This window comes from Bufo gargarizans, chromosome 3, assembly GCF_014858855.1.
Source record: "Bufo gargarizans isolate SCDJY-AF-19 chromosome 3, ASM1485885v1, whole genome shotgun sequence".
Classification (NCBI taxonomy): Eukaryota; Metazoa; Chordata; class Amphibia; order Anura; family Bufonidae; genus Bufo; species Bufo gargarizans.
Window position 1 is genome coordinate 55732444 of NC_058082.1, and position 23100 is coordinate 55755543.

The 23100-nt window shown below is 46.0% G+C and overlaps 1 protein-coding gene across 3 annotated transcripts in view; it reads right to left on the bottom strand.

Moving 5' to 3' along the window:
* FNDC3A (fibronectin type III domain containing 3A) overlaps positions 1-23100 on the bottom strand; it is a 251256-nt gene that overhangs the window by 173507 nt on the left and 54649 nt on the right. For all 3 annotated transcript variants that reach the window (XM_044285431.1, XM_044285432.1, XM_044285434.1), the window contains exon 2: positions 13356-13493. In XM_044285431.1, the coding sequence (XP_044141366.1) occupies positions 13356-13475 (120 nt within the window). In that variant the 5' untranslated portion in view covers positions 13476-13493. The remainder of the gene's footprint in view (positions 1-13355; positions 13494-23100) is intronic.

Consider the following 23100-nt stretch of genomic DNA (forward strand, 5'->3'; position numbering starts at 1 on the left):
CCCATGTTTTTAAATTTCAAAAAGAAATACACCATTCGTTTGTGCTGTGTTTGTGCTGGTTTGTGCCACAAAAATGAACGTTTGTGCCGGTTCGGTTCCTGAGATATTGCGCGTTAGATTTTTATGAAGCCCCGCCCATTTTCCACCCCATGTTCTTAAATTTCAAAAAGAAATACACCATTCGTTTGTGCTGCGTTTGTGCTGCAAAAATTAACGTTTGCGCCGCTTTGGTTTCCGAGATATTGCGCTTGATTTGCTGAAACCCCGCCCACTTTCCACCCCATGTTCTTAAATTTCAAAAAGAAATACACCGTTCGTTTGTGCTGCGTTTGTGCTGGTTTGTGCAGCAAAAATTAGCGTTTGCGCCGCTTTGGTTTCCGAGATATTGCGCTCGATTTGCTGAAACCCCGCCCACTTTCCACCCCATGTTTTAAAATTTCTAAAAGAAATACACCATTCTTTTGTGCTGCATTTGTGCTGGTTTGTGCTGCAAAAATTAACGTTTGCACCGCTTTGGTTTCCGAGATATTGCGTGCTTGATTTGATAAAACCCCTCCCACTTTCCACCCCATGTTTTTAACCCTGACTCTAGACCCCCCAGGTGTGCTGCAGCTTGCCCCCCTCCCGCCCCCTTTCACAACTTTTTTTGGGGCACAAGCATATTATATATTTTTTTCTGCATACGCTGACTGTGGCCGGGACTCTTAGCGTCACTGTTAGCGCATCGCACGCCCCACCGCTGATCAACTTCGGATGGTTGATCAGCGAGCTTGAATTAAAAAAAAAATCAAATTTTTGGGCCTTTTTTATTTTTTTGTCTGTAAGGTTTAGGGTAAGTTCCCGAACACCCGTCCCCACACACACCAAATAAAGTTTATCACACACACACACTCCCCAATGGCCTGCCGGATGTTCTAGGCGGCATATGCCCAGCTTGCCTCCGAGTCCGAGAGCCCCAGTGAGGACGATGATAACCCCACTTTCCTTTTGTCATCCGCGTCCTCCTCATCATCTAGCAATGATGATGAGACCCCAAGGCGGCGGAGACGCCGCCAGGTGGAGCAAGGAGACCGCCATGCTAGGGACCCTGTGGCCCACACTAGTACGAGAAGGTCTGGGGCTCGTACTAGTTTTCCGGCCCACCAGTTAAGACCACCGGAGCCCCCTACCGGTGAACTTGTCTGGTATACCCCAGAGCGTTTTGAGCCCGTGATTCCTGATTTTGTAGGCCAACCAGGAATCCAGATTTCCACAGTGGGCTTCACTGAATGCGACTACTTTAGTCTTTTTTTCAGTGACCCCTTTGTGAATCTGATGTTGGAGCAGACGAACCTGTACGCCCCACAGTTCATTGCTCAACATCCGGGCTCCTTTTTGGCTAGGCCTGGTGGCTGGACTCCGGTCTGTGTAGCCAAGATGAGGACGTTTTGGGGCCTCGTGCTGCATATGGGCCTAGTCAAGAAACCTAGTGTCAGGCATTACTGGAGTGGGGACATCCTCTACCAGACCCCACTTTACAATTATGCAGATAATGCAGCATGTCCCCCCCAAGGTGATCCTGCCTATGACCGCCTGTACCAAATCAGGTCGGTCATCGATCACTTTGGGGCCAAATTTGTGCAGGTTTATGTACCTGGAAGGGAAGTCGCGGTTGATGAGTCTCTCATTGCTTTCAAGGGGAGACTCATTATCCGCCAGTATGTTCCCTCTAAGCGGGCGAGGTATGGCGTGAAGCTGTACAAACTTTGTGAGAGTACCTCAGGGTGCACTTACAAGTTTCGTGTGTACGAGGGGCGAGATTCCCGTATTTAACCCCCAGAAGGTTCCCCCAATCTGGGTGTTAGCGGGAAACTTGTGTGGGACCTTATGCACCCACTGCTAGATAAGGGTTACCACCTTTGTGTGGATAACTTTTATACTAGTATCCCCTTGTTCCAGTCTCTCGCCGCCAGATCCACGTTCGCTGAAAAATCAACGCGGCCTCCCTGCCCACCCCCTCCAGGTACCTATCCCTAGGGGTGCGACCCGTGCACTTACCAGTGGAAACCTGTTGCTGGTCAGGTATAAGGACAAGAGGAATGTCCTTGTACTGTCCACAATTCACGGTAACGGCATCACCCCTGTCCCTGTGCGAGGTACCGCAGCAACGGTCCTCAAGCCTGATTGCATCGTCGACTACAATCGATATATGGGAGGAGTTGATCTCCCTGATCAAGTCCTCAAGCCATATAACGCCATGCGCAAAACCCGGGCATGGTATAAAAAAGTTGCGGTCTACTTGGTACAGGTTGCCTTGTACAACTCTTTTGTGCTGTCCCGGAGCGCTGGCAACACAGGGACATTCCTTCAGTTCTATGAGGCAGTCCTCAAGGACCTGATCTTTTCTGACCGGGAAAGAGCAGGCCAGAGTACCTCGGGAACTGGAGGCGCCCAGATCGTCCCTGGCCAACACTTTCCAGGTGTGGTCCCCCATACTGGAAAGAAGGGCGGACCCAAAAAAGGTGCAGAGTGTGTCACAAGAGGGGGATACGGAAGGACACCACTACTCAATGTGACACGTGACCCGATCATCCGGGCCTCTGCGTTATTGGTTGCTTCAAGGAGTACCACACTTCCATGGAGTACTAAATTTATGTTCCCCTTCCCCATTTTAGCCACTGACAATCGGATATAAAACTATGGGGATACTAGTATAAAAGTTATCCACGTACAGGTGGTAACCCTTATCTAGCAGTGGGTGCATAAGGTCCCACACAAGTTTCCCGCTAACACCCAGATTGGGGGAACCTTCTGGGGGTTAAATACGGGAATCTCGCCCCTCGTACACACGAAACTTGTAAGTGCACCCTGAGGTACTCTCACAAAGTTTGTACAGCTTCATGCCATACCTCGCCCGCTTAGAGGGAACATACTGGCGGATAATGAGTCTCCCCTTGAAAGCAATGAGAGACTCATCAACCGCGACTTCCCTTCCAGGTACATAAACCTGCACAAATTTGGCCCCAAAGTGATCGATGACCGACCTGATTTGGTACAGGCGGTCATAGGCAGGATCACCTTGGGGGGGACATGCTGCATTATCTGCATAATTGTAAAGTGGGGTCTGGTAGAGGATGTCCCCACTCCAGTAATGCCTGACACTAGGTTTCTTGAATAGGCCCATATGCAGCACGAGGCCCCAAAACGTCCTCATCTTGGCTACACAGACCGGAGTTCAGCCACCGGGCCTAGCCAAAAAGGAGCCCGGATGTTGAGCAATGAACTGTGGGGCGTGCAGGTTCGTCTGCTCCAACATCAGATTCACAAAGGGGTCACTGAAAAAAAGACTAAAGTAGTCGCATTCAGTGAAGCCCACTGTGGAAATCTGGATTCCTGGTTGGCCTACAAAATCAGGAATCACGGGCTCAAAACGCTCTGGGGTATACCAGACAAGTTCACCGGTAGGGGGCTCCGGTGGTCTTAACTGGTGGGCCGGAAAACTAGTACGAGCCCCAGACCTTCTCGTACTAGTGTGGGCCACAGGGTCCCTAGCATGGCGGTCTCCTTGCTCCACCTGGCGGCGTCTCCGCCGCCTTGGGGTCTCATCATCGAAAGGAAAGACGCGGATGACAAAAGGAAAGTGGGGTTATCCTCGTCCTCACTGGGGCTCTCGGACTCGGAGGCAAGCTGGGCATATGCCGCCTAGAACATCCGGCAGGCCATAGGGGAGTGTGTGTGTGTGATAAACTTTATTTGGTGTGTGTGGGGACGGGTGTTCGGGAACTTACCCTAAACCTTACAGACAAAAAAATAAAAAAGGCCCAAAAATTAGATTTTTTTTTAAATTCAAACTCGCTGATCAACCATCCGAAGTTGATCAGCGGTGGGGCGTGCGATGCGCTAACAGTGACGCTAAGAGTCCCGGCCACAGTCAGCGTACGCAGAAAAAAAAATATAATATGCTTGTGCCCCAAAAAAAGTTGTGAAAGGGGGCGGGAGGGGGGCAAGCTGCAGCACACCTGGGGGGTCTAGAGTCAGGGTTAAAAACATGGGGTGGAAAGTGGGAGGGGTTTTATCAAATCAAGCACGCAATATCTCGGAAACCAAAGCGGTGCAAACGTTAATTTTTGCAGCACAAACCAGCACAAATGCAGCACAAACGAATGGTGTATTTATTTTAGAAATTTTAAAACATGGGGTGGAAAGTGGGCGGGGTTTCAGCAAATCAAGCGCGCAATATCTCGGAAACCAAAGCGGTGCAAACGTTAATTTTTGCAGCACAAACCAGCACAAATGCAGCACAAACGAATGGTGTATTTCTTTTTGAAATTTTAAAACATGGGGTGGAAAGTGGGCGGGGTTTCAGCAAATCAAGCGCGCAATATCTCGGAAACCAAAGCGGCGCAAACGTTCATTTTTGCAGCACAAACCAGCACAAACGAATGGTGTATTTATTTTAGAAATTTTAAAACATGGGGTGGAAAGTGGGCGGGGTTTCAGCAAATCAAGCGCGCAATATCTCGGAAACCAAAGCGGCGCAAACGTTCATTTTTGCAGCACAAACCAGCACAAATGCAGCACAAACGAACGGTGTATTTATTTTTGAAATTTAAAAATATGGGGTGGAAAGTGGGCGGGGCTTCAGCAAATCGAGCGCAATATCTCGGAAACCAAAGTGGCGCAAACGTTCATTTTTGCAGCACAAACGCAGCACAAACGAATGGTGTATTTCTTTTTGAAATTTAAGAACATGGGGTGGAAAATGGGCGGGGTTTCAGAAAATCAAGCGCGTAATATCTCGGAAACCAAAGCGGCGCAAACGTTCATTTTTGCAGCACAAACCAGCACAAACGCAGCACAAACGAATGGTGTATTTCTTTTTGAAATTTAAGAACATGGGGTGGAAAGTGGGCGGGGTTTCAGCAAATCAAGCGCAATATCTCGGAAACCAAAGCGGCGCAAACGTTAATTTTTGCAGCACAAACGCAGCACAAACGAATGGTGTATTTCTTTTTGAAATTTAAGAACATGGGGTGGAAAATGGGCGGGGCTTCATAAAAATCTAACGCGCAATATCTCAGGAACCGAACCGGCACAAACGTTCATTTTTGCGGCACAAACCAGCACAAACGCAGCACAAACGAATGGTGTATTTATTTTTAAAATTTAAGAACATGGGGTGCCAACTTCACACAGGTCTAAAGGTGGTATGCCGGAGAAAGAACAGAAAGGTAAGACAGGATTTTTACTGAAGATATTTGGAACTTTTATGGCACGCCCCGAGACATGCAGACTAAGCAGCTTTGGCAGGTATCTGGGATCATATACTGGAGCACAGACTACTAGATATTAGGATTCTGCTTAGCCTCATACAACAGGAGCAGGCAAGCTGAGCAGCAATTAACCGCTGCTGCGTCTATGTCACAGGAAACTGAATATCACGCTGACAATAACGCCAGGATAGGAAGACGTCTCAATGCTCTGTATTAGGGTGTGACGCAGGACATAAATGCATGCGTCATCTCATTACTGATGGACCCACAGGACATGGTGGCTGCTCAGAAGTCCAAGCTGCTCATTTCCAAGTAAGTTTTAATAGAAAAATACTGCAAATGTAAGGAAGATACTGTCACTGAGGAAATGGACAGGCTTTCAGAGGACCCAACCCCTCTCCGGACATGACTGTTTAAGGGGGTTCTCTGGGATTTACATACTAGTAACATAGTTTATAAGGCCGAAAAAAAACATCCGTCCATCCAGTTCGGCCTGTCATCCTGCAAGTTGATCCAGAGGAAGGCAAAAAAAAAAAAACTGAGGTAGAAGCCAATTTTCCCCACTTTAGGGGAAGAAAAAATTCCTTCCCGACTCCAATCAGAATAACTCCCCGGATCAACGACCCCTCTCTAGTAGCTATAGCCTGTAATATTATTAAGCTCCAGAAATACATCCAGGCCCCTCTTGAATCCCTTTATTGTACTCATCATCACCACCTCCTCAGGCAGACAGTTCCATAGTCTCAACGCTCTTAGTGATGACATCAATAGGAGATCACCGGGGGGCCGACTTCAGGGACACCCACCGATTAGCCGTTTGTGAGCACCATAGCCTCCTCGCAGCTTAGGCTACTTTCACACCAGCATTTTTGCTGGATCCATCATGGATCAGCAAAAAACACTTTTGTCATAATAATACAACAGTCTGCATACGTTCTGAATGGAACCAGTTGTAATAGCCAAGACGAAACAGTCTCTAAAACCATTGTAAGTCAATAGGGGACGGATCCGTTTTCTTTTGTGTCTAAGAAAACGGATCTGCCACCATTGACTTACATTGTGTGTCGTGCCGAATCCACCTTCCTCCGCACCACATCACGGACAGAAAAATGCTGCTTGCAGCGTTATTCTGTCCGCGATGGGGACACAAGTTTTGTCCCCATTGACAATGAATGCGGACAAAACTGTTTTCTTCCGCTATTGAGATCCTATAACAGATCTCAACAGCTAAAGGGAAAGCACAGATATGAAAGTAGCCTTATAATACCACAGCGCCATACACTGGATAGTGGTTGTGCTTGGTATTGCGAGCTTAGCCCCATTCACTTGAATGAGGTTGAGCTGTGCCTAGGTCATGTGACTAATAACGTGATGTCACTGGCCTAGAAAGAGGCCTAAGCTGTAGCCTCTTTGTACAACTGATCAACTGGGTTCCGGAAGTCGGACCCCCGTCAATCTGATATTGACTGATCCTGAGGAGAAAGAGCACCTAAAACCTATTAAAATCAGAAATACTTCCTGGTAGGGATGAACCTGCGGATTAAACGGATACTTGTTTTGCAGAGTACACGAGGGAGAAAAACAAATCAAGGCTTCAGTGCACCAAGGGGCGTGGCCAGCATTGGAAAGCTGGGGTGCACTGAGGGGCGAGGGACCACCTATTGTTGCACTGAAGCCAACAACTGGATAATACAAGTCTTTCTTTTTAGGTCACAGACATAATATTAATCAGCATGATGACCCCTATTAGGCAGTATCCCTGGTTTAAAAGGGTTGTTTCTGCTGAATGCCAACCATGTGTATATTAGATTAGATCGCAGAGGAAGGAGGGGCAGAGTGCATTTGGACCGCCCTCTGTGCACTTAGCTGCTCATTTGCATATGGATTAAAAGCAGTTTCTCTAGAATGAAGCAACAGATCACAAGTAAAAGGTATCATTACATTCAGCTGAGCTAGTCCTACATCTACAGTGAATTTTCTGGTGTCAGACCCCCTATAAAGGGAATCTGTCACCCCGATTTTTGACCATTTTCTACACAGTAATACATGCATTGTACTGCAGATAAGGAGTCCAGGTCACCATTTTTTATTTTTCAACTGCCCCCTATTCCCCCGCTGTCTGCGCTCAGAGATGTGATGAAGTACATTGTCAGGACTGCTCTGCATCTGCACACGAGTCCTCTCCATTATGTTAGGACAGCACAGCAGTCCTGACTGTGCGGGGTAATGGGGGGCAGTAGCAAAATAAAGTGATCTGGAGTCTTCATCTGAAGTACTACTCATGTATTACTGTAGATAATAGTCCAAGATCGGGGTAGTATCAGAAAGTATCATCTACGGTATCCGTTGGATATACAGTGCTCGGCTGCTTTTGTCAGCACAACCTTTGAACAGAGTGGCAACCAGCGTGTGTTCAAACTCCCCCTCCTAGCCAGGGTCTTCAAGGACTGGGGACTTCTGGCAATCAGCATGGCTCCCAGCAGCTGCGCCCCTACTGATCTAGCACTGATCACCTATTCAGTGGATACATGATCAATGTTTCTGCCCGAAATACCTCTTTAAGTGGACGGCACCCCTGAATATGAGGTCGGTTTGTTCTGTTAATATCTTAAAGGGATTCTGTCGCCAGGACCTTGGTCTATTATCGGCATTAAATACATGAGTTGTACCGCAGATAACGGGTCCAGATTGCTTTTTTATTTTCTGCCCCCTGTAGTCAATGTTTAAAGCTGCGCTAAAATAATTGTCAGGACTGCTGTGCATGCACACAGGAATCCTCTCCATTTGTTGTGTATTCCAGTGCAGCTGACAGTGAGGGGATAGGGGGAAGTAGGGGAAAAAAATAAAATAAAACTGTTCTGGACTACTCCTGTATTACTGCAGATAATAGTCTAGTATTGTGGTGATCTATACACAAGTACTACTGAATAGGGCTCCTCAACCATGAAGATGAAGGACAGCTACTATAGTTGCCAGCTAACTGATCATTTGGTTCACATGATCTTCCCCAATTCTGCCATTAAAGGGGTTTTCCGGGATTTTTTACCTGACTACCTATCCCCTGGATAGCACCAAACAGACAAAACGGCAGCTTGTCCTCCAAGGATTCTATATTAAAAATGGGTCCATTAAAATGTAAAAGAAATATTGCAAAAATAGTGCAACGTTTCAACTACAACGTTTTTTTTAAGCATAATATAGAGTGAACATTATCCACATTGTGGTTCCGTGGCCGTATTGCGGCCTGCATACGGCGGGTGCACAATACACGGGCACCGGCCAGTGTGCACTCTGCATTACGGATGCGGACCCATTCACTTGAATGGGTCCGTAATCACGGAGATGCGGAACGGAAGCACGGATTGCAACCCCACGAAAGAACTACAGAGTGCTTTCATGGTGTTTTTGTCCGTGCCTCCGCACCACAAAAAAAATAGAACTTGCTCTATTTTTTTGCGCTGCGGACGGATTACGGATCCTCTCAAGTTGAATGGGTCTTAATCCGTCCCGGCTGCCGCACGGACATTGCCAGTGCATTGGGGGCTGCAAATTGCGGTCCACAATGCACAAAACTGAACTACAACGGACATGTGAATAAGCCCTAATGTTCACTCGATAGTATGCTTGAAAAAGACTATGTATAAATGAAGCGATTGCTGTGGATCTGCGGCTGCTGACAGGCTGAGGCATTCCAGATGGAGGTCTGAAAAGGACATTGGTGCTGCTCTCATTTGTATTTTCCTCTATCCTCTAGATAGGTGGGGGTCCGACACCCGGGATCCCCACCTATTAGATGTTTGTGATAGGATGTGTATGTTGCAGTAGTATGAAAGACATCTATGTGCACGAAACAAAGCAATTACAACCTAACAGACGTTACCAGGTGAATACAGATCCACCGTTATATGGCTCTGGCACATGCATTATTTATTACAATGCCATTTCACAAGGGCTGGCATCTCAGCAAATTACTGTGGCTTTTAGGGGTTGTTTTCCATAAAAATGTGTGCAGTTGTATAGAAAATTATCCATCTCACTCGTAGGATGCACGGATGTGCAAGGCAACTCTGACAATGACAGACGTTTTGTTATATTGATATAAGGCAGCGTTCCCTTTTCAGTGGCTTGGGGGCCACATGTGGCTCTCATGGCACCCGTTTGCGGCTCCCGAGATGTTAGCAGCTACATATAATACTGTGCACTAGTGGCACAGGGAGGTCATAGCATGATTAGGACTTGGCTGCCAGGCTTAAAGCTTTATAACCGCCTCAATGACCCCGGCCCCCCGGTCCAACATTGGGTTTTCCACCAGTCTCCACCCTCTGGTGCCCCTCTACACCCAGGAGCTGCCTTCGCAGCTGGTCATCACTGCCAGCAGTCCACCATTTCATTTTTAAGGAGCGTTACTGATTAGCCAACTCTCTGATTGCGAACAGGCAGCGCCTCATTGGTAGTTATCATGGGAGGTAGCGGAGGTCGGACCCCACCTATACTAATAATGTATGTACAATTAACAGTGGGACAAGAGTTAAATGTTGATGACCTATCCTCAGAAGAGGACAGCCGTATCAGATCAGTGGGGTCCTAGTTCTGCCACTACCCGCCAACCAGCTGCTTGTAGAGACCCTGGCACTTGGATGAACAATCAGGGTCTTCACAGTACACCAAGCACAGTGACGTACGGTACATCATGTACATCATACAGTGACAGTGCTTGCTATTGTAGTTCAGTCTCATTCACTTGAATGAGATTAAACTGCAGAAAGGCCATTTTACTGACGGACATTACGTCACGGGCTAAGAAAGTGGCCACAGCATTTGCCCAAATGCTGCGGTGCCTGACAACAGCTGATTGGTGGACGGGCTGGAAGTTGGATCCTCACGTGACCCGATATTGATGGCCTATCCCGAGGACAGATCGCCAATATTAACTCCCTTTAACAGGAAACGTCAGCCTTGTTGTCTTCGGCAATCAATCACACACCAGCTTTCATTTTCCAGAGCAGTTTAAGAGAGCCGAGCCCTAGGTAGTTACAAGGCTATTATTTTAACTTAACTTCATAAATTTTTGAATAGTAAAACTAGGGTTCTGTCCACATTTTCTGATGCTCGAATATGGACAGAATAGGGTAGGGTGTTCACTTCATGTAAGGACTGTGTTGGGGGAACACACTCCTTAAACCTCCGCGGTCGAAGGGTAGCGGCACACAGGGGGATATGTCACAGATAGACTCAGATTGCAAAAAATGTCTTCTGTGTGGTATAGGTATTTTTTATTATAATTTTTTTTTACTACATATCTTTGTATGGAATAGTGTAGTCTACAACACCATGCCATACTGCAAATAAGGCCTCATGCACACGACCGTTGTTTTGCTCCACACCAGAGCTGCTTTTTGGGTCCGCAAAAGAAGCGGACAGCTCCATTCCATGGCCCCGCAAAAAAATTAATAAATAGAACATGTCCTATTCTTGTCTTTTTGGGGACAAGAATAGGTATTTCTATTAAGGACCGCACGGTCCGTTCCGCATATTACACATGGGCGGCATCAGTGTTTTGCGGACCACAAAACACGGCACAGTCGTGTGCATGTAGCCTAAACGCCAGGTCAAATGAGCACTAGGAATACATTTGGCGTATATGCAGGAGCTTTTCACCAAACAAAGGCTCGAAACATGATGTAAAACAGCCTAATATACTGCACTATCCAATTCAGCCTATCCAGTATCCCAACAGTCTCGGTTTAGCTCGTAGAATCACGGAAATTGGGTCGTAAAAGTTTTTTTTTTTTGGGTGTTCCTGGATGGTTCAACGCGCAGGGTTTACATATCAGGATTTTCACTACGGGAAAAAAAAAAAAAACAAGACATGGAAAATAATAACGGATCATCGGTCATAGATCCTGTAAAAACAAAAGCTATGACAGCAATGACAACACAGGCTAACGGAGAAGATAACGTACAGCATTCACGCTGACTGTCTGTGCAATTCTTATAGATTTTAATAGGAGAACATAATCTGCATTTTGGCAATGTGAATTGTGGTACAGTTTAAAATCAGTGGAGAGCAGTGATGGCCGCCCCCTGCTACACGGCGGACGAGGCGTACAGCTCTGGCTCGGCTTGTTAAACCTCAATGACAGAAATTGGAAATAGCAGGCATACACCGCCAGATCTATTTATCTTTTAATATACCATAAGGCCAGAATCTGAAATCGGGAAAACCGAATTGTCTTCCCTTGTGCGCAAGTTGTGACCCTCTGCACGTCACTCGTCTTAGTCAACAAATTAGATTGTGGACTCAGTGGAACATGAAGCAGAGTACTCTATCAGCACAATCAAGAGAGTGGAGAAATGTTTCCTCTCCATTACAAGGACAGAACCTTGCTGTCTTCTGGCAGTGTGCCACCGAGTCATCCTTCATGCAAGGGGCGGACAAGAAAACATTCACAGATTCTAGATTACCTGTAATATACGGAGATAATACCAAAAAAAAGTAGCTGATGAACACTTAACTCATACGGACTCCTATGAGAAACGCCACGGGTTTTGATGTGGCGTAACGGTCAGCAATTTGATCAGTGCCAGTCACCTCTCACTTTTGTCTTAAATATTCAACATAAAGAATAAATTGTTGCAGCTCCCAGACACCAGGGGCGTCATTTATTAAACAGAAATACACCTACCGTATATTGGGCGTATTTCTGGTGCAGATTGCAGCACAAAGATCCTGCTCCCCACTCACGCCAGGTCAAAAAAGGGGTCGGGGAAGGGGATGGGCCGACAGGTCGGTCTCATTTACCATTTTCTACGCCTGTGTTAGGCATAGAAAATGGTCTAAATGTAAGACAGCTAGGCAGCTGTCTTACACTTAGACTACTTTTACACTTGCATTTGGTGCGGATCCATTATTCATCTGCACAGACGGATCTGTTCAGATAATACAACCGTCTGCATCCGTTTGTATTATCTTTAACATAGCCAAGACGGATCTGTCATGAACTCCATTGAAAGTCAATAGTGGACGGATCCGTTTTCCATTGTGTCAGATTGTGTCATAGAAAACTGATCCGTCCCCATTGACTTACATTGTGTGTCAGAACGGATCCGTTTGGCTCAGTTTCGTCAGACGGACACCAAAACGCTGCAGGCAGCGTTCCAATAAAGCAGCGTTTTGGTGTCCGCCTCCAAAGCGAAATGGAGACTGATCCATTTCGCTCAGGAAAACTGATGCATTCTGAGCGGATCCTTTTCCATTCAGAATGCATTAGGGCAAAACTGATCCGTTTTGGACCGCTTGTGAGATCCCTGAATGGATCTCACAAACAGAAAGCCAAAATGCCAGTGTGAAAGTAGACTTAGAAGCGGCTGTGGATCCGCTGAAGTTATGTAGAGGCCGGCATCGGAGGTGGATCCACCGCCGATGCAGGGGTTTATTAAGACTGGCGTGCTGGGTGCCCCAAGATGTCTGACACAAGACTCTCCCCATCTCTAAACATTTCTAGGAGTTTAATATCTTTGACCTATCTTCAGGATAGGTCATCAATATCTGATTAGTGGGAGTCCAACTCCCAGTACCCCCACCAATCAGCTGTTTGAAGCCCAATGACATCACAATTGTTTTTGAGCACATGGCCTATTTGTAGCTCAGTCCCATTCAAGTGAATGGGACTGGGCTGCAATAGCAAGCACTGCCGCTATACAACGTAGGACGCTGGGCTTGGCATTCTGTTAGGAGGCCGCAGCATTCGCTGGAGTGCTGTGGCCTTTTGAAACAGCTGATGAGTGAGGATGCTGGGAGCTGGATCCTCACCGTTTAGATACTCATGACTTATCCTAAAGACAAGACATCAGCATTCAACTCGTAGAAAATCACAACACAATCTTGCATTATTTCATTGTATGTACTAACAGGGAGGGCACTAGAGAAGAAGCTGAATGGCACACGAATCTAACCAGGGTTAATGCATTCAAAATGTCAGCACCACCCAACATATATGCACTTGGCTATGCCATTGCTGTAAGAGATATATATATAAATGTATATTAAAAAGCGCAAGATATTAGAAAACATTCAAATAAAGAGAGTTTATAGTATCGAACCTGCTGGCTGCCTTCTCCATTGACAATGGGCGCAGGTAGAAGTGGAATATCAGTTGTTAGTAGCGGAGTGGTATCCAGTGGTGGAGGATGATGTTCAGCCATTGTGGATAAAACATACATTTACAATGGCTTCAATCCCTGCACAAAGAAAAAAAACACACCAAAAACAGTTATTTTAAATGCATACTACATACATAAAAGAGTGTCGTCATACAATAAACTTCATAAATCACCCATTTGTTAAGTTGTGAAATGCTAATTCATGCACACCAATAACCTAACAGATATTGGTGCGACCTGCTAATCCACGGCACGTTTATTATCTTATACAATGAAAACAATTAGCATTATAAAAATGAGGCCCCTTTCAAACACTGCTTGTCATCATCTCAAACGGGTTGTCCTAATAAAAAAAATAAAAAAATAAAAAACCTCTGAAAAAAAAGGAACTCGCTCATCTTTTCATAGCCCCTCCTTTCTAGCACTGTGGCTCCTGTCCCTGTGACGTATCCACTGAGCGGCTGCAGTTAAGTCCTGCTCAGGGACACGCCAGCACTGAGGGCAGTGAATGGCTGCGGCAGTACATGTGATGGGTTGTCATTACGTCTGGTCCACCAGAAGGGGGATGGTCATGAATACTCTGGTGACAGATTCCCTTTGTATGATCTGATATCTATGCTTAAAGGGGTTCTGCAGTTTGTTTAAACTGATGATCTATCCTCTGGATAGATCAGCAGCATCAGATTGGCGGGGGTCCGACATCCAGGACCCCCGCCGATCAGCTGTTTGAGAAGGCAGCGGCGCTGGCAGTAGCGCCGCAGCCTTCTCGCTGTTTGCCGCAGGCACAGTGATGTCACTATTAGTATCAACTGGCCTGGGCGCGGCTAAGCTGTGTTCACTTGAATGGAGCTTAGCCACGCCCAGGCAAGTTGATACTAGTCGTGACGTCACTGGGCCTGCGATAAACAGTGAGAAGGCCCCAGCGCTCCTAGAGCGCCGCTGCCCTCTCAAACAGCTGTGGGGGGTCCCGAATGTCAGGCCCCCGCTGATCAGATGCGGATGATCTATCCAGAGGATTCAGTGATGGCTAACCTTGGCACTCCAGCTGTGGTGAAACTACTACTCCCAGCATGCTCAATTTATTTCTACAGAGTTCTGAGAGCAGCCAAGCAAGGGGGGCATCTTGGGAGTTGTAGTTTTACCACAGCTAGAGTGCCAAGGTTAGCCATCACTGGCGATAGCTCATCAGTTTAAACAAACTACAGAACCCCTTTAAACACACAGGGGGATATTTATTAAACTGGTGTAAAGTAGAACTGACTTAGTTGCCCATAGCAACCAATCAGATTCCACCTTTCATTTTGGACAGCTCCTTTGGACAATAAAAGGTGGAATCTAATTGGGGCAACTAAGCGGGTCCTACTTTACACCAGTTTGATAAATGGCCCTCATTTATTTAGTCAATACTTCCATCTTTATGATAGGATTTAGCATTTTTGTACCTTTTTTTTTAAGCCTTTACACTGTCTAATTATAAGCTCCTGATTTTTATGAAGCTGAAATCACTTTCTAGAAAAAATATATTGTTTTTCGCGAGTGAACTTGTTTGCAGAAACCAATGATCAGGAGTGATCACTCTAATGAACGCTGCTTATTTGATCGAGCCTACGTGAAAGGGCCCTAAACATCTTTTTACACGGGCCGATAATCTGGCCAATTATCATAGAGGGGCATTTGTACAAACACTCAGTCCCGATAATTGCCTGTGTAAAGGTTCCAGCTTATACATCGGATGAGCATGGCCTTAAGCTGGCTCCAAAAATGATTTCTGTGCAGCATATCGTCCTGTATAAACAGGGACCTACTGCCCAGGAACCACAATTCTCTATGGGGACGAGTGATTGCTGGCCCCCACATAGAGGAGACGATTCGATTACTGCATGTAACTACAGCGCTCTGACGATTAGGTAACTATCAGGAACGAGCGTGTCCCTCCCAATAATGGTCTGTAACAATGCCTTTTGGACCAAACAAAAATTGGGAAGTAACCTTTCAATTTTGTACAAAAAGAAGGGACTGCAATTTGAATAATGCCACGTGTGACATTTTCAGTCAAAGCCATCTTGCAACATAAGGAGAAGAAAAAAAAAAGAAAAAGGAGGCTGACCCTGCCTGCCGTGTCAAATGGTTATCGCGCTCAGTATTTACTTGGGTATAATTAATAATTCCCAAGTCTATTTGAGCACTTCATTATCCTGCGGGGATGGAAAGTTCCAGAACAGCAAAATCAATTAAGCGGCTGATAGCGTATTTGTGGATTTACAAACACAAAATGCCAACATTGCTATCTTCAAAAGTATTCATAGTGGGATAATTTAATTTTCCATTATTTGCCGATAAACACAGTTCATTACTGTGGAGCACAGTGCGGACAATCTGATTTCAGGGAGATTCGTGCTCCTTGGTAACGTTGGGCTGTAATTTGAAGCATTAAACAATGGAAAGGAGCTGGTGGCGGCTGCGGCACTGTCACAGGGATCTTTTGCGCGGAATATTAAATATTGATTTCGCACTTAATGTTCACAGAAAACAACTTCTAATTCTTCTGCGCTTTTTATGGCTGCATTTTGTCTGCCCAAACAGAAAGACACACTTCGAACAATGTTGTTTCCACATTGCTTTTCTTTGGAAAAATTTAATTAATTTTTTTTTTTTTAAATGTCGGGGAGCCAGCAGGACAGGAGGACGTATAAAGGTGCATTTACACGTGCCAACTAAGCAGGCAATTATCGGGCATTAACTGTTATCCTCATCAGTGGGGGTCTCCTCCACTGTATGGGGGCGAGCAATAGCTACTGCAATCGCTCATCCTCGTACAGATTCACTGAATCTGGGCAGCAGATCGCAGTTTACACAGCACAATCTGCTGCCAGGAAACCATGACATAGGCGGGGCTCTTTCACACTTGCGTTCTTTTCTTCCGGCATAGAGTTCCGTTGTCGGGGCTCTATGCCGGAAGAATCCTGATCAGTTTTATCCTAATGCATTCTGAATGGAGAGAAACCGGACCGGAACGTTTTTTGGCCGGAGAAAATACCGCAGCATGCTGCGCTTTTTGCTCCGGGCAAAAATCCTGAACACTTGCCGCAAGGCCGGATCCGGAATTAATGCCCATTGAAAGGCATTAATCCGGATCCGGCCTTAAGCTAAACGTCGTTTCGGCGCATTGCCGGATCAGACGTTTAGCTTTTTCTGAATGGTTACCATGGCTGCCGGGACGCTAAAGTCCTGGCAGCCATGGTAAAGTGTAGCGGGGAGCGGAGGAGCAGTATACTTACAGTCCGTGTGGCTCCCGGGGCGCTCCAGAGTGACGTCAGGGCGCCCCAAGCGCAGGGATCACGTGATCGCATGACACGTCATCCATGCGCATGGGGCGCTCTGTCGTCATTCTGGAGCGCCCCGGGAGCCGCACGGACTCTAAGTATGCCGCTCCCCTGCTCCCCACTACTACTATGGCAACCAGGACTTTAATAGCGTCCTGGCTGCCAAAGTAACACTGAACGCATTTTGAAGACTGATCCGTCTTCAAATGCTTTCAGTTCACTTGCGTTTTTCCGGATCCGGCGTGTAATTCCGGCAAGTGGAGTACACGCCAGATCCGGACAACGCAAGTGTGAAAGAGCCCTTATCCACATAAAGGATGATTCCATCTGATGAACGTGCATTTTGCTCAATTATTGAGTGATTAGCAGCACATTTAGGCCCCTTGCAGACGAGTGTGAGCAGATTAGGCCAGATGCGTTGCAGATGCGTTCAGTGAAAAATGTGCAATTTCGCAAGCAAGTTTATTCAGTTTTGTCTGCGATCACATTGTTATTCAGTTTTTATTGCACGGGTGCAATGCGATTTAAAGCGTTTTGCACGAGCGTGATAAAAAACTGAATGTTTACAAACAACCTCTCTTAGCAACCATCAGTGAAAAACGCATTGCATCCGCACTTGCTTGCAGATGCGATTTTCACGCAGCCCCATTCACTTCTATGGAGCCCGTGTTGCGTAAAAATCGCATAATTTAGAACATGCTGCGATTTTCACACAACGCACAAGTGATGTGTGAAAACCAACGCTCATGTACACAGACCCAATGAAATGAACGAGTCCGGATTCCGTGCGGGCGCAATGCATTCGCATCACACATTGCACCCACGCGGAATACTCGCTAGTGTGAAAGGGGCCTTACACAGGCTTATAATCGGGAACAAGCATTCATCTAACATTTCTTCCCGGTAATTGGCCTATTGCCCGGTATAAATGCTGTAAGTTCTTATTTTATATTTCCCATTCCATTGAAATTCACTTTAGGCCTTTGCTCAAAAAATATAAATGAAAATCTGACACAAAAAAAAAATAAAAAAATCTGAGTTTTTTTTCCAACAAATGCTGTATGATACCACCCTGATACTACCAAACGCTTGGGGAAAAATACCTTCCAGCAGATATGGTTATCCAAGAGTAAGAAATTCCTCCTAGAGTGGCCGAACCCACGGGAGGGATCACAATTACCTGGTCCCCGGAACGGAGTTCAGTTTCCGACACTCCTGGGACTGCTCTACCTCTCCCTGCCACGCTGAGATCAGCATCCGTCGATGGAGGGGCGCTTGAACGTTACAGCCAATCACAGGCCGCAGCGGTGACCTGTCCCCCTTGCATCAAGTGACCAGTTGTACAAGTCCAGGTAAGTATAATCACCACCGCGGGTCGGCAAATCTGGGAGGTCTGCCCCTTTAAGCCACCAAGATGGATTCCAACAGAACAAGATGTGATCTGGCCCATCAAGAGGACAAAGAAAACCAAGAAGCTTGGACGCCATCTTGTTTTATGTCTACTTTATAAATTAATGACCCAATACACTGATCACAGAATTGACCTTATCTGGACGTGTGGGGACGACATTATTTACAAATGAATGGTTTAAACAAGGTCTCCGCCCCAGCCAAAGGGATCAAAGAGTAAGCCTTCCATACACTCAGTCATGGCTCTCACCTACAGACTGTAGCTGTTCTGCGTGACTCCTCCGTGTAATCACTTCCATTCTTCCAGGGTGATGTAATGGCGGCGGATGTAATACAGAATTGCTGCACATCAGAAGCGACCATCCCATTGTCATTTATCACAGCCATTTGTTTAATGTCAAACGCTCCATCAACCATTCGCACACATCCAAGTGAGCAAATGCTTCATTGTCACAGATTACAGACAATTAGTGAACACAGGCATGGTAACTGTGAAACCATAACTTAGGCTACTTTCACACTTGCGTTTTTGCTGGATCCGTCATGGCTCAGCAAAAACGCTTCCGTTACAGATAATCCAACCATCTGCAACCGTTATGAACGGATCCGGTTGTATTATCTGCAACACAGCAAAGACGAATCAGTCATGAACTCCATTCAAAGTCAATGGGAGACGGATCCGTTTTCTATTGTGTCAGAGAAAACGGAGCCGTCCCCATTGATTTGCATTGTGGGTCATACTGCGGTTTGCTCTGCGGTATGAGAACGCAACCAAACAGAACGGAATGCATTTTGGAGCATTCCGTTCTGTTAGGGACAAAACGTAACCGATCAACAATGAATGGGGACAAAACGGAAGCCTTTTTTTTCCCCGGTATTAAGACCCTACGACGGATCTCAATACCGGAAAATATTACATAACTCCCGTAGCAATGAATGGTGAAATCCGCGCACGTGCGCGGCCACCTCTCCATTCTTTCTCCAGCAGACACTTCATCAGGCTGAACTGGGTTGGCGGACTCCAGTTCTCCACAAAGTGGCAGTTATCACATCTACCAGGCATGTATGGAATATTAAAATACCCCTTTAAATGCCTCCTATAGATTAAACTATTAAATACTTCAGGGGCTTGGAAAAGAAGAGCCTGAGGGAGATGATATACAGCTTTATAACAGTAACAGATCACACACCCACAAGCCTCCAGGCAAAACTAAACGATAAGATGCGAAGAGCAATTAATCAAACCAGCTAATTCCATAACAGGGATCCACAATATGGCAGCCAGATTATGACAAACATATCATTACCTGTTCCTTTCTGCCTTCTGGACTGTATTGTAGTCAGTATATCCAACTTTCAGCGAATGAAAGTCTGACGGGAGGAAGTGGCCTGGCCTTCAGTTAGAAGCCCTCAGATAAGACGTACCGTTAGATAATAATCATTCTATATCTAAAACCTCAAGAGAAAGATCTGTGAAAATTAAGGCACCCGCAACTGCTTTAAGGTAATGTGCCATCATATTTTTCCAATTCTCTTTTTGGGCTTCACTGGTTTTCCATGCCACTATCTATATTTAAAGGGTAACTGTCATATTTATTTTTATGTAATTGGATTGGTCTGACTAAGTTTACCTTCGTTCCGTAGTTAATACTTTAGTAATTGCAGCATGTTCTTTCCTCCCCCCAGGCATTTCATTGGTGCGGCTAAAACAGCGCTGCTAGGTGTCCTCCGTCTCCTATCTTCTATACACAGAAGACGGAGGACGTAGCAGTGGGCAGTCCTGAGCGCGGTGTGCGCGCTCCTGTCGGACCGGGATAGTGCCGATATTCGCGATAAAAATTTGCAATTAACTACTCAGGAGGAAGAGGGCGTGTTTAAATCTGGAGAAAGCTGATTGGTTGGGGTGAGGATGAGCCATAATGGGGTCCACTGGGTTTCTGGCATAAATATAGGCTTTCTGCCGGGGAAAAAAAATATACCACTGCATGCTGCATGGAGAGTTATGATAACATACAATGCAGTATAGCATCATCTTAGGTTTTCAACTATAGGAAGGGGTTAATACACTTCTAAAGGAAATAATCAGTACCATGGACAGGCACCAGATGTACGTCCCATTCCGATCATTTACCTGCTGAATCGGCAGTTCTTGTGATAGGACTTCTGCCCCGTGCAGGAAGTCACAATGTACATGGAACAAATCACAAACTGTAATAGCTGCGGTCTATCCTCGGGTTACACCGCGTCGTTTGCTCGCTCTGTGCCGTAACCACTTTGCAGATCATGCTCCTGGCAACAAAGAAGCTAGACCACCATCAAGTAGCCCCCTTAGCATGTATTCACATGTCGCAGTATATGCAAGGTCAAAATCACATCAGGAAAACTCATGCTGCTCTAATGCCCTTTTTAATGCGGTTGCAGTTTTTAAAGGGGAAACTCAGTTACTTACAAAGTTTTACTTGGAACAACGGCAACTGCACCGAAAACTGCTGCAAAACTGCAAGTGTTTGTCCCAACGTCGTTCTACACTGCAAAGTGCACAGTCTGACTTTCAAAATGTCTACAACGGAATCTGTGGGGGGGGGGGGGGAACTTTGGTGAAGAATATTAGTCCGCAGCAGGTCAGTTTATGTTGAGCTATTATCTCCAAAATTGTGCGCAAATTGGCCACAGTATATGGGTGGGGTTTCGGTTCACAAAGGGTGTGCCCAAAGCTGCGGAAAATATGCAGAGCGTCTGCTGGAACTCCTCAGTGGCAAAACAAGCAGCAAATGTTGCGAGTTGTGTTGCTGAACACATGGTGTAAATGCTGCGGGTTTACCACAGATTTCATCTTGGGGCTCTTTCACACGAGTGGATGCCATGCGGGTAATCCGCCGCGTGAAGAGAGCCGAGCCCCGCTCCGGACAGCAGAGACAGAGCAGTAACATGACTGATAATGCTCCGTGCCTCTCTGTGATCTATTTACTACAAAATCAAAGTGAGATAAAGTGGTCACCGTGATTCTGTAGTAAAAAGATCACAGAGAGGCACGGAGCGTTATCAATCATGTTAATGCTCCGTGTCTCTGCTGTCCGGAGCGGGGCTTGGCTCTCTTTTCACGCAGTGGATTACCCGCACGGCATCCACTTGTGTGAAAGAGCCCTAAGGGTATCTTCACACACAGTGGGTCCCTGATGTGGAACCTGCATCTACCAGATATTTATGGCATATCCTAGCAATATGCCACACATCTCCTAGATGGTGCAGCCGCTTTAAATGCTCTATAACAGTCATTCTCAACCGGGGGCCCTCCAGCTGTTTCAAAACTACAACTCCCTGCATGCCTGAACAGCCTACAGCTATCAGCCTACAGCAGGGCATTGTGGGAGTTGTAGTTTTACAACAGCTGGAGGGCCGCAGGTTGAGCTCCCCCTGCTCTATAAAACATGATTTCTTCAGCTCAGACACCATGTTCGCCATGACAGGTTCCCTTTAAATAATTGGTGTTTCACCTCTAAAAACTGCAAACACATCGAGAACTGCATGATGTTTTTTTTCCAATGTGGTTTGGATATGGTTTTAACCACACCTTAACACACCCTAGAGGTGGTGTCCCACACAGCGAGGCACAGTGAAAGTGGCCTGCAAGGCGGCTAAAATCCCAGGAGTGAGCAGTTTGCTTAAAGAAAGTGCTAAGGCCGGGTTCACATCACCATTTAGATTTCCATTCTTCTGATCCGAAGAACAGAAAACAAAAAAACCTGATCTGTTATTTTGAGCATCAGTTCTGATCAGTTCTTTCAAAGATCTGTTATTTTTAATAGGAGAAAGTCCAGCATGCAGTACTTTTTCTCCAGTCAAATGAAATGTAGGCTACTTTCACACTTGCGGCAGAGGATTCCAGCAGGCAGTTCAGTCCCCGGAACTGCCTGTCGGATCCGGATCTGGATCCGTGTGACAAATGCATTGAAATAGCAGATCCGTCTCTCAAGTGTCATCTGGAAAAACGGATCCAGTATTAATTTTGCTTGCATTTTTAAAGGTCTGCAAATGCGCAGACGGGAAAGCCGGATCCGTTTTGCCGGAACACTTAATGCCGTATCCGGCACTAAAAAACACTTCAATGTAAAAGAATGCCGGATCCAGCATTCCAGCAAGCGATCAGTATTTTTGGCCGGAGATAAAACTGCATTTTCTCCATGCAAAAAAAGGAAGAGGGACTGAACTGATGCATCCTGAACGGAATACTCTCCATTCAGAATGCATTAGGATAAAACCGATCAGTTTTTTTCGAGTATTGAGCTCCTGTGATGGAACTCAATACCGTAAAACTTTAACGCTGCATGCGCAGACCTTTAAAAATGCAAAGAAAATTAAATACTGTTTTTTCCGGATGACACCGGAGAGACGGATCAATGCATTTGTTAGAGGGAGCTGCATCCGGATCAGTCTACAAATGCTACCCATTTGCATACGAATTTCCGGATCCGGCGGGCAGTTCTGGCGACGGAACTGCCTGCCGGATCTTCACAACGCAAGTGTGAAAGTACCCTTACATGTCTGCCTTGCTGACATTTAATTGCATATCATATAGCTGCAGATTAGTGTAGGGAGCTTATCTCCAGATGTCCCCGTGACCTCACACACACACATATATCATATATATATATATATATATATATATATATATATATATATATATATATATATATATATATATATACACACACACACACACACACACACACAAAATCAATGTAACGCAGCGGGGATAACTAATATTACCAATCACAATCCATCTCTTAAGCCCCTCTGGAAAATGAATCAACCTGTCTGACAGGACAGCAGTCTGACACTTTCCCCTAGTACTAGCTTTTACAATCCCCCCCCCCCCCCCCTATCTTCCAGCAGTACACCCCCTAATACATTTACAAACCTAAACCGTGCTCCATCCATGTGCTCCAGCTATA